General features: G+C 41.3%; 1 protein-coding gene across 2 annotated transcripts in view; it reads right to left on the bottom strand.

Moving 5' to 3' along the window:
• The window catches only part of USP28 (ubiquitin specific peptidase 28), a 108,080-nt gene that overhangs the window by 56,666 nt on the left and 38,328 nt on the right, over positions 1 to 13,086 (bottom strand). For both annotated transcript variants that reach the window (XM_056544187.1, XM_056544188.1), the window contains 5 exons: positions 12,535 to 12,608; positions 9,743 to 9,819; positions 6,310 to 6,458; positions 4,989 to 5,116; positions 1,325 to 1,420 (listed from right to left, as the gene is read on the bottom strand). In XM_056544187.1, the coding sequence (XP_056400162.1) occupies positions 1,325 to 1,420; positions 4,989 to 5,116; positions 6,310 to 6,458; positions 9,743 to 9,819; positions 12,535 to 12,608 (524 nt within the window). The remainder of the gene's footprint in view (positions 1 to 1,324; positions 1,421 to 4,988; positions 5,117 to 6,309; positions 6,459 to 9,742; positions 9,820 to 12,534; positions 12,609 to 13,086) is intronic.

Genomic DNA, 13,086 nt, shown 5'->3' with positions numbered 1-13,086 from the left:
AACATTTAAGTTTTATTGTAAAGTGCACTAAACAAAAACTAAACTGCCCCAAATTTGCTAAATTGCTGTTTTCTTTTTCATTTCCGACCATAAATAATATTTTTTTGTTGCACAGTACATTTTATGGTAAAATGAAAAGGCGACACAAAGTACAAATAGTCACACAACAAAACAAGCCCTGTTAATAAAAAGAGTAAGATAGTTATGGCTCTTAGAAAGCAAGGAGGAAAAAACAAAAATGCAAAAATGCAAAAAATACTCAAGTGCAAAATGGGCTGTCCCCTTAAAGGGTAAGACTGGTATCTTAAGACATACAGGTAAGGGAATATTTCCACTATTCTTAAAGTGTACCTGTCGTTGACAAAAATATAGTTTTATATAATGTAGATAATGCCATTATGTGTGTGTATATTTTTATATATATTATATATATATATATATATATATATATATAAACCAGATACAGGCGCAGCACTCCAACAAAATAAGTGATTTAATGTCTCATGTCAGCATTATTTCGTAATGCTGACATGAGACATTAAATCACTTATTTTGTTGTGCTGCGCCTGTATCTGGTTTTTATCTTGGATGGACTCTGATCAAGTCCTTTGGGACGCTGGCACCAATTTTTTGGTTGGACTGGATAAGTAGTGCTGCTTTATTTTGGGAATATATATATATATATATATATATATATATATATATATATATATATGTGCAGACAAGGTAAGGCTGCTCACCACTCTCGCGTTTGCTGCACGATCTCGTGCTACGGACACCGGTACCGCTCCCGGCTTAATAGAAGTCACACAAGAAAACGTCCGGCACTCGGGAAGATGCAGGTAAAACTTGTCAATGGCTTTATTCACACGCTTAAAGGCAGGACACAAGCTCCTGCCTTTAAGCGTGTGAATAAAGCCATTGACAAGTTTTACCTGCATCTTCCCGAGTGCCGGACGTTTTCTTGTGTCATATATATATATCAGTGCACAGAGCCCCGCTTGTCCTCAGTGCACAGAGCCCCGCTTGTCCTCAGTGCACAGAGCCCTGCTTGCCCTCAGTGTACAGAGCCCTGCTTGCCCTCAGTGCACAGAGCCTTGCTTGTCCACCCACACTTCCTGTATTTGGTCTCATCACAGAGACACACAGGCAGTAGCTGCAGGGACAAAAATATTTACCCATTTTTAACCAATGAATATTACAAAAATACACATGTTATTTTCTACATTATATAAAAAGTTTTTGGTAATGACAGGTACACTTTAATATGATCACACCAAGTCACAAAGTTTAGTGCAGGAAATTGTTATTGACCTTAGTTTACCTTTCCAGCTTTTGTTGCAGAAGGTCAATGTCTCTATTAAGTTTCTTGATCATCTCCCGCTTCTTCCTAATAAGCCCTTTATTTACATATAGAAATCTGAAACAAAGACTCGGGTCAATCATCAAATTTCAACAATATGAACAGGTAAATAATAAATCATAATAAAATGCACATGGGTCTCTTTAGACTAATTAATATGTTGGGTGAATACAACTCATCTATGCCACATACAAATAAGTAAGTCTGTTTTTGAGATATAGGGCAACTTAAAAGCGCAACCGTCATGAACTTGGGGCTATATAACTTACACACAGCCTTTGTACTGTGTGCAGATTGTGTCTACATTATTGTTTTTACCTTAGTTCTCTCTGCTTTTATCACCCCAAAAAAAGTTTTTGATTGATAGCAGCCGCACACAAACCTTGCGCACACGGATAGGCGTGGCGCAAGGTTCACTATGCCCCGCCGCTGACACGCCTATCCCCTGTACGTCAGCACTGGGAAGGCTGTGTGATTAACATGCCTGCGCTCTCTGCCTCTAGCACTGCGCAGGCGCACGAGGAGTCAGGCGACGGGAGAGAGTGCTTTCCAAGATAACACGCTGTGGCGTGCACAGGGGATGAGCTAAGATGTGCATGCGCGGGGATCTGTGTGTCAATCACACAGCGGCCTTAACGATGACATACAGGGGAAAGGCATGTTAGCGCGGGGCATAGCGAACCTTGCGCCACGCCTATTCGACTATGTGCGGCTGCTATCAAAAACGTTTTTTTTGGGGTGATAAAAGCAGAGAGAACTAAAAAGGTAAAAAAAACACTACTGTAGACACAATCTGCACACAGTACAAAGGCTGTGTGTAGGTTATCTAGCCCCAAGTTCATGACAGTTGCGCTTTAAAGGGAATCTGTCTGCTGACACTGTTAGGGTGCGTTCACACTGAGTAATTCAAGAGGAGTTTACTCGAGTGATTCCTCTTGAATTCTCTGCTTAGAAAAAATTTACATCTGCTTTGCCATTGACTTAAATGTATTTCTGCACTGCACTGTTCACACTGTAAATTCCACTCGCGGAATTCCATTCCGCTAGAAGAACGAACATGTTCATTCTTCTTGTGGAATACGCGAGCAAAGTCCATTGAAGTCAATGGTAAAAAAAATTCCGCTTGAAATAGTTTCCGCACTGAATTTGCGTGAAAATTGTTCATGAAAAAAAAAATTTCAATAAATAAATAGGGAAATCCCAATTGGTGGTTGTAGTTCAGCAAAAGACCCAGTTTCCTCCTATATTGCTTCAAAAAACAAAAAAAAAATGCAAATTCCGCTGCGGAATTTTTACATGAGAATTACTCTCCTATTACTCAGTTTAAATGCACCCTTAAAGAGAACCTGTCCCTAAACATGGGGAGCATGAGACAGGTGCAGAGAGCGCAATCCCAACATACTATGATTTCCTCTGAAACTCCTGGGTGTTTAAAAAACAAAACAAAACAATACATTTTTAATAAGGGTGCGTTCACACATACAGGATCCTGCACAGATTTGATGCGCAGGATGCTCAGTCATTTAGTTTACATTGAAATATGCAGCAGAAAATCCTGTGCATCAAATCCTGTGCATCAAATCCTGAGCATCAAATCTGCAGACGTGTGAACGTACTCTAAAAAGAAAAGAAAAAAAAAGCTGCTGGGACCTCGGTAACTAGCCAGGGGGCTCTGTGCCCCACCAGCACTAAATGACGCTCCACCACAGATTTAGTCCAATTGATATACAGGCCAGAAAAGCAGCAAAACCGGTCCATCAATTGGATAACATATGGTAAAGTCACATGAGGCTTAGACATAAATAGAATTGTGTCATCGGCATACAGGCCTACACACTCCTCCCCTCCAATGTTCATCCACGTATACTGCCGATCCTGACTTATGAGCAGTGCCAGGGGTTCCACCACTACTGCGAACAACAACGGGGACAGTTGGCACCAGTCGCGTGCCCTGCCCCAAGGCAAAAGGAAGAGCACAATCCATTCACCAGCACCCTAGGCTCACAATAGAGGATGGATATCCATTTGAGAAAATTTGGCCCAAAGCCAAATCTGTTAAGGACCTCCGGTAAAAAACACTATATAGAGTCAAAGGCCTTGGCTGCATCCACAGACTCCAAGGCCCGGTTGCCCCTGAGCACCGCACCTGCCAGCACCGTCACCTGTACTCTCAGAATATTATCAGAGGTGGACTTTCTAGGCATGAAGCCAGTCTTGGTCCGGGTGAATTATGGACAATATAGCTTGATTGAGTCTGTTAGGAAGGACCTTAATGACAATTTTGTAATCCAAGTTCAATAGGGATATTGGTCTGTAGGAGCCATAGTCTAACAGGTCATTGTCAGGTTTAAGAATAACTACTATAGTGGCATTGTACAAGGAAGAGGGCAGAACCCCCTCCCTAAATGCCAAAGAGTACATGTTTTGAAGAACTGGTAGCAATAGTTCTGCCTAACAATGTGGGTCACAAGTTAACTGGATTGATTTCCATGTTCAAAATACATCTATTTAGTTAAAAAAAAAAAAAAAAGTTTTCTATTCATTTTCTCATTGACATGTAGCATATACTGGCAATTTATTGTAGTACAGTAAGAATATACTCGGAGGCCAGGGATTCCTCACACAGAAAGAATCAAGCAGAAGCCAGTTTGGCAGCCCAAGGCGCTGTCCTCATACTATGCCTATCTATAGACGGGTCCAGTACCATATTGTAGAGATCCATACATCTAGTCTTAGCTGTAGGGTAACTAGCCACAAAAGTAACTGCTAAGTGGACAATCTGAAGGGGGGCTTGTGGAGGAATATAGAGAAACAGGCGCACATACGGGGGGTTATTTATAAAGGCATACATAAATATAAACCTCCCATGTGGGTCTTTATGGACACATACAGGTCCCCAGCGAACAGATTTATGGATGAGAAATGCCGATGTTTTAGCAGCATAGGTGTTGACACTGTTAGATAGCCGTTAGGACAAGGAGACATAGGATCTTTCATATATCTCTCTTCTCTGCTTCTATAATGTAGAAAATTGCTTCTATTCTCTGGTGGCAAGCACCCAGTGCTGAGGGCTGGAACACTTCCTCACTCTCCCTCCCAACCCTGACTGACTGACTGCTTTGAGTGTCGAAACCTGTTTTTTTAAATCCAGTTTCTGCCTTGTGCAGACAAATTGTGTGCACGTGAGAGATTTGGAAACAGGGCTTGGCTTCTGACTATCAATCAAGCAGGGATAGTGATGGGAATAGAGAAAAGAGTTCCAGCCCTTAACAGTTTAGGGGCTTGGGAATGCCTCTGACTCTTTGTACAAGAGAACAAAATCCCTTAGAGTAGGGTCACACGTAACAGATCTGCATCGTATTTTACGCTGCAGATCCGCTGATGACCCAACCCATACTGGAGGCACAATATGGGACGGAACACGGGTGGATACGCAGGGTAAAATACAATGCAGATCCATAAAGTGTGACTCTACCCTTAAAGTTATCAACAAAGATAGTGGCAATTTTAATATCCAACAGTCAACAAGTATGGTCAGTAAGTAACAAACTACACTTCTAGAGATACTGTATACAGCAACATTACTACACACTGACACGTTTCAAATCCTTTGCCATGTTTGTACCTGTCCATATAAATGATCTCCGGGAATTCAAGCTTATTGTGAATTTTTTCTGGCTGTCCCAGCGATTGGTTATACTCAAACCGTGACAGTTCAAAGGTCAACACTGGAGGTAGTTTTGTAAACCAGCGCTGCAAAGAGGAAGAGACACAATGTAATGTGAAGACCAAAGTACCTAAAAAAAGCCTGCTAAGTAAACCACAATAAGGGTACATTCACATGTCCTGTACATATTGCAGATCTTATGCTGTGTAATAAATAGTAGAACACAGTATAAAATATGCAGCATACAAAGTACATGTGAACATATCCTAAAACATATCGATGATCCGTACATTTATTACTGATAATTATATGCTAAGTATTTTTAAAATAGGATGCAAAACCCATTAGCAGAGTTACAAATCCACAGTAGTTCTGGCACACTATCCCCTCCCCTCAATGCAAGTGTATGGGAGGGGGAGTGACAGCCATCACACCCCCTCCCATAGACTTGCATTGAGAGGGTGGTGCGTGACGTTGTATGGGGGCGGAGTCGTGATGTCACGATACTCCGGCCCTGTAGTCATGAGGCTTCAGACTCAGCCTCCAGCGCTGGCGTGCAGCTCACACAGGTGGGTGCTGCATGAGAGATTGAAGGGATACAATGTCTTAGGGCCAGTGTAACCCTTTAATAATTACAAATAGTTTTGAAAACCTTGATACAGTAAAAAAATATCTTAGACATCTTTCTAAAGTAACTACGCTGCAAACATACAAAAAAAAAAAAATGAAATACCAATTGCAAATGCTGTTTATTGTCAGGTGCGTTTTCCTAATGTCTGCAATGGAAATGCCTGATAGTGAGTAGATCAAGTCAGCAAGAGTTTCAGGCATGTGGTCAGATCCGCACCAAGATGCTGTGGGTGGGGTTTTAAACAGAAGGTTAACAGGACACAATTTAGGCCATGCTTAATTTGTGAAATGTCCACCCAGAAAACAAATTGCAACGGATAGGGGATAAGTTTAAGATTGCGGGGGATCCAACTGCTCTCTCACAGAGATACATGGAGGGGGCATGTTGGCCACAGCTTCCCCTGCCGGGTCGACACGTCCTGTTCCCAGGGAGAGCCAGGATCCCGTGCAGGTTCCCATCGGACAAACCCCGCGCCATCTAAAACTTATCCCCTATCCTTTGGATGGGCGATACATTTTGCTACATAATAGTTCTCCTTTAAACAGCAACATAAATTTATATTGTCATACATTTACCTTGATTGGTAAAGTTATATCAGATTTTCCAATCACTAATGACAAAGCACAAAGGCACAAATGACAAACTAACCTCTTGCCTGTATTGCACGGTTTTGCCATTCTGAGTGTGCTCAATCTCTCCCTCCGACACAGCTCCTTCTAGACATTCATTTAAGTTGTTGAACCCGTTTACTTGGAGGGGATATTGGCCAAAAGTTTCAATATTGGAGAATATTTTATCTGGTAAAAAATAAATTGCAGTTACAATGTAATCATACACATCTGAGCATTTGTAATAGACACCTAGTGGGAAGATGGGGGCAAACTACTTGTCTCAAGCTACAGCTACTGACTAGAACAGTGTGTCTCCAGCTATTGCAAAACTACAACTCCCAGCATGCCCGGACAGCCAAAGGCCATCCAGGCAGTAGTTTTGCAATAGCCTTAGACACACCGTTTGGAAAACATTGGACTATAAGGCAAGATTCACACTGAGGAATTTCCATCTGGAATTCTGCTTCGGAATTCCGGGTGAAAATTCCCCTACATGAAGAGAAAATGAGAGTGAATAGGTTTTCAGTTCATCCACTAACACTGCAGAATTTTCAAGGTGGAATTTCTGCCCGAAAAAATCCTCTTGAAAAATTCTGCCAGAACATTGAACTTGCTGCGGATGTTATGGCCGATTTCCAATGCAGAATCCCTTTAAAGTCAATGGGAATCGGATTTTAAGGTGGAATTTACTCTTGAGCAGAATAAAGGTGGATTTGCAACATATTTTCCGTCCAGATTCTGTGCGGGAATTAAACATTGTCCAGCCCACTGGTTGTGGTCAGGTGAACATTTGGTCAAACAGGAGTAGACCTTGGTCCCTCTCTGCACTCCCACTGATTTCTAGGCATAAAATTCCATGAGGAAATTCTGTGCAGAATCCGCATGCAAATGCTAACATTCCGCATGGAGCAAACAAGGAACTGATTCTAAGCAGACAGGGGAAATTCCACAGTGTGAACCTATCCTTAGGCGGAATTTCCTCTACTTCTTCAAGTAAAATCCAAGGCAAACAAGTAATGTGAGGCAAATCAAGCAGGATTTCCATGTGAAAATTCTGCCAGGAATCAAAGCCCCATTGATGTCAAAAGGAAAGTCCTGATGAGGATTATTTTCAGTGAGGAAATTCTGCTGTTTGAATCCGGTCTTAATGATAAATTTTACATGAATGAAACTCATTAACAGGAAGAAGTTAATAACACGTTATCTGATTCAGCTCTTGTGTAAATTTTTTTTTATTGAGTGCCTTAAAGCGTAAATTTGTAAAAACACTTGTTTAGACTGCAACGGGTCTCAGTCCAGATTGCAAGTGCATTGAATTGTGCAGCAAACCTGCTTTACTGCCGGGCCAACAACACTCCATTACAGTCCATAGTGAATGAGTTGGGCTTAAGTGACAACTGCCGCGCACTTCACCCAGTTATAAACTCAGGATTGCAGCTGGTTTTAGGACTGAGACCCAGTGTGATTTAACATTTTGACACATCTGGGCATGTCAAAAGTATGTACAAGTGACAGTAATGCTTTAAAGCAAATGGTTACTTTATCAAGTCAAAAAAGATACATCTCCTTCAATCAGCGATAACATTAGGTGAAAAGAATAGCATTGAATATCCTGTGACAATAGTGTATGTCAAGGGATGGGATAAATTAGAAGTATATGAAGTCCGTTCTTGAAGGTAATGTGTCAGAAGCAGGAAAAATAAGCAGATTAAGGATCTGGGTGACATAAAAGGGGTTTGCCCACAAATAGAAGATACACCCACCCAGCCATCTCCAGTCTGTTTAACCCCTTAAGGACTCAGGGTTTTTCCGTTTTTTGCACTTTCGTTTTTTCCTCCTTATCTTTTAAAAATCATAACCCTTTCAATTTTCCACCTAAAAATCCATATGGCTTATTTTTTGCCTCACCAATTCTACTTTGCAGTGACATTAGTCATTTTACCAAAAAAATCACTGCGAAACGGGAAAAAAAAAAATCATTGTGCGACAAAAATCGAAGAAAAAACTCCATTTTGTAACTTTTGGGGGCTTCCGTTTCTACGCAGTGCATATTTCTGTAAAAATGACACCTTATCATTATTCTGTAGGTCCATACGGTTAAAATGATACCCTACTTATATAGGTTGGATATTGTCGTGCTTCGGAAAAAAATCATAACTACATGCAGGAAAATTTATACGTTTAAAAAAAAATTTCCACGTACAGGGCAGTATGAGGACTCATTTTTTGCGCCGTGATCGGATGTTTTTATGGGTACCATTTTTGTTTTGATCAGACTTTTTGATCGCTATTTATTCATTTTTTAATGGTATAAAAAGTGACCAAAAATACGCTTTTTTGGACTTTGGAATTTTTTTGCGCATACGCCATTGACCGTGCGGTTTAATTAACGATATATTTTTATAGTTCGGACATTTACGCACGCGGTGATACCACATATGTTTATTTACACTGTTTTATTTATTTTTTATAGGAAAAGGGGGGTAATTCAAACTTTTATTAGGGAAGGGGTTAAATGACCTTTATTAACACTTTTTTTTTGCAGTGTTATAGGTCCCATAGGGACCTATAACACTGCACACACTGATCTCTCATCCTGATCACTGGCGTGTATTAACACGCCTGTGATCAGTGTTATCGGTGCTTGACTGCTCCTGCCTGGATCTCAGGCACGGAGCAGTCATTCGTCGATTGGACACCGAGGAGGCAAGTAAGGGCTCTCCCGGTGTCCTGTAAGCTGTTCGGGACGCCGCGATTTCACCGCGGTGATCCCGAACAGCCCGACTGAGCCGGGTTACTTTCACTTTCATTTCAGACACGGCGGTCAGCTGTGATCGCCGCGTCTGAAGGGTTAATACAGTGTATCACCGCGATCGGTGATGTCCTGTATTAGCCGTGGGTCCCAGGCGTTGATAGCCGCCGGGACCGACCCGATATGACGTGGGGACACCGCGTGACCCCGCGGGAGCCGGCGGAGGATGTACATATACGTCCTTTGTCGTTAAGGGGTTAATGGCTTGTCCTTCAGACGTTCTGCCGATAGAATTCCACTTGCAGCAGAGTCCCAATGTTTTCAATGGGATGGGACTCTGCTGCAATCAATGGGATGGGACTCTGCTGCAATCAATGGGATGGGACTCTGCTGCAATCAATGGGATGGGACTCTGCTGCAATCAATGGGATGGGACTCTGCTGCAATCAATGGGATGGGACTCTGCTGCAATCAATGGGATGGGACTCTGCTGCAATCAATGGGATGGGACTCTGCTGCAATCAATGGGATGGGACTCTGCTGCAATCAATGGGATGGGACTCTGCTGCAATCAATGGGATGGGACTCTGCTGCAATCAATGGGATGTAGCACCTCCAGGATTGTGGACAAATTTAAAAATAACCACAAGTAGGTAGAGGTCTCAGCAACAACACTGATAAAGAATATAACAAAGTGTGTACTTGTGTAAGAACATACCTTCCAGATATCCCTCATTCAGAAATGTGCCATAAAAAAGCTGCACCATTGGGTTTTCAGTCTTGTCTCTAGGACTCCTATATACAAATCATGAAGAGAATTCATAAAGTTATTGTTAAATATTATACTCCTTTTAAATGCAGGCACTATCCACTTCAGCTACCCTTTAGCATATATATTCTTGGGACATACAGAATTAACTAAAACGTTTCCTGCTCAGGGTCCTCTGACAAAGACATGGACTTTAATGGGCACTGTGTAATTCTGTAAACACTGCAGCTATGCCTGGTAACACAGAAACTGCACCCGTTGCCCAAGTGCTGGGCACCATCATTCAGCTGACAGGTAGGAGTGCCGGAATATCACTGATCTGATAATTAAGGTCCATCCTCAGGTTAGGCCATCAATATTAAAAACCCTGGAAAACAAAACAGAAGGGAACAGCTGGAAGGAGGGCAGCCTGGTAGTGCTGACCTCTGGACAAGGGGGAAAATTCAACTAATTGGCTTAAAAGGCGCACTACCAGAGACTTCAGATTTGCAAATCAATGAAGTCTTTATTGGGTTAAGAACGGCAGTTTACAGCATGGACAACGCGTTTCAAAGGTTATATCCTTCTTCAGGTCCAGTTACATGTTGTACATAATACACACTATATATACACAAAGTAAAATTCAAAAATGAATTATATATATATATATATATATATTCATTTTTGAATTTTACTTTGTGTATATATAGTGTGTATTATGTACAACATGTAACTGGACCTGAAGAAGAAGGATATAACCTTTGAAACGTGTTGTCCATGTTGTAAACTTCCATTCTTAACCCAATAACGACGGCATGGATTTACATATCTGAAGTCTCGGGGAGTGCGCCTTTTGAGAAAATTAGTCAGATTTTCCCCCTGGCCCAGAGGTCAGCACTGCCAGGCTGTCCTCCTTCAAGCTGTTCCCTTCTGCATTTGCACCGCTGCCTCCTGACATTGTAATACTTTCCCAAGCGCTAATCAGTGTTGTGTCAGCCCGCACAACACTAAAAGGTGAGCAAAATCTACCTATATCCTAACTTGTATCCCACATCATCTGGGAATAACTGCACTATCAGCGCCATTCTGCTTTTTTCTCTCTCTCTTGATGGAAAACAAAACAGGGATTCATGTCAGCACCAGTAATGAGGTGCTTTGCTTCTAAGGAAGCTACAGTATCCACCATGAGATGCTCCCTTTATTCACCATATATTGCCAGTACAACATTTCAGTATATTTTAAAGGCATGGAAAGGAGTCTCTAAGGTGAGATATTGCTTGGGCAAAAACTAGGAAAATAAGAGAAACTTTGGTATCTGATTGCAGATGCTGCAGCCTCTTTCTCATTGCTAGGAGGATAATATAGCGGAGCTTTAGTCACTGCTCATAGATCTGTCCTAATGGAGAACATTTCTTAAGCCTTACGAACTATCATTAAAATAAGATTAAAGGTAACAATTCCACCAGAAAAAGAATAAGGCACTGCAGATTACACAAATCAATAGTACATCTGTGTAAGGTAACTTAAGGTAAAACTAAGAAGACATTACAAAGAGGTTTGCTTATCCTATGCAAGTGAATGGTATATAGATTAACATTAAGCCGTCCTAGTCTACTCTATCCTGTAGTGCACGACGTGCATGTATCTCATCTATAGTATGTTGTATGCAATGAACAGATGGACATGCCAGCTCTTTGGAAACATTTTCTCAGTTGTTTCCTTTCTATTGGCTTATTAAAGGGGTACTCCGGTGGAAATTTTTATTTATTTATTTATTTATTTTTTATGAACTGGTGCCAGAAAGTTAAACAGATTTGTAAATTACTTTTATTAAAAAATCTTCACCCTTCCTGTATTTTTTTGCAGCTGTATGCTACAGAGGAAATTCTGCTCTTTTTTAATTTCTTTTTTGTCTTGTCCACAGTGCTCTCTGCTGACATCTGCTGCCCGTATCAGGAACTGTCCAGAGCAGGAGAAAATCCCCATAGCAAACCTATGCTGCTCTGGACAGTTCCTGACATGGACAGGGGTGTCAGCAGAGAGCACTTTGGACAAGACAAAAAAGAAATTCAAAAAGAACAGAATTTTCTCTGTAGCATACAGCTGCTAAAAAGTACTGGAAGGGTAAAGATTTTTTAATACATGTAATTTACAAATCTGTTTAACTTTCTGGCACCAGTTGACTTATAAAGACCTAAAAAAAAAAATGTTTTCGACCAGAGTACCCCTGTAAGGCCCAAACATGGCAGAAAATATCAATGCCTGTGTAGAGGAAGAGTGGTGCAGTTGCCCATGGCAACCAGTTTGCTTCTTTCATTTTTTAGAGGCCTTTTAAAAATGAAAGAAGCAATCTGGCTGGTTGCTATTGGCAACTGCACCACTCTTCCTATACACCAGTGTTTACCAAGAAGCGTGCCTGCAGCTGTTTTAAAACTACAACTCCCAGCATGCCCAGACAGCCGAAGGCTGTCCGGGCATGCTGGGAGTTGTAGTTTTGCAACAGCTGAAGACACACTACTGGCTGGGAAACACTGCTATACACAGGTGATAAATCTCATTGACGGCAATGAATATCAGAGCAGATTCTGCCAAAAGAATGAACAACAACGTCCAGATTTTGAAATTCTGGAGTGTGCACGATGCAGCAGAATCTTATTAAAACAATGGGAGGCTGGTGCATTGTAATTTTCGACCTTGTTAATTCTGCCATGTGAATGTGCCTTACGGTGAGCACAGTAAAGAAAAGACAAGTAGGAACTTACTCTCCATTTACAGCCAGTTGGAAAGCGTCTTCCAGCCAGTCCAGTAACTTATGGGAAAACTCACTGACATCTTGCTAGCAAGCAAAAAAACATAATCAGTTTATACCACGTTAAAACATTTATTGAGAATAGTGCATGCTTGCTTCTCTCACAGATATACATCAGTGGTGCTTTCAATCACTTGACCCAGAGAAGAGCCCTTCACACAACTGCTGACTCAAGAGTTATAATAGGAAGTGAGACAGAACAGATGTCTCGCTGCTGCCTAAAATAGCATAAGTAACCTCGTATAACCATGGCGCATGCAAGCCTCCAGGGGCAGACTTGTAAAATATGGCAAACTAGGCTTTCTAAAGCACTAAAGGGGTACTCCGGTGGAAAACATTTTTTTTTTTTTTTAAATCCACTGGTGCCAGAAAGTTGAACAGATTTGTAAATTACTTCTATTAAAAATTCTTAATCCTTCCAGTACTTCTTAGCAGCTGTATACTACAGACGAAATTCTTTTCTTTTTGCAATTCTTTTCTGTCGTGATCACAGTGCTCTCTGCTG

The sequence above is a fragment of the Hyla sarda genome, chromosome 10 (assembly GCF_029499605.1).
Source record: "Hyla sarda isolate aHylSar1 chromosome 10, aHylSar1.hap1, whole genome shotgun sequence".
NCBI lineage: Eukaryota > Metazoa > Chordata > Amphibia > Anura > Hylidae > Hyla > Hyla sarda.
The sequence above is the reverse complement of the archived record's forward strand: the minus strand, read 5'-3'. Positions and strand labels throughout refer to the sequence as shown.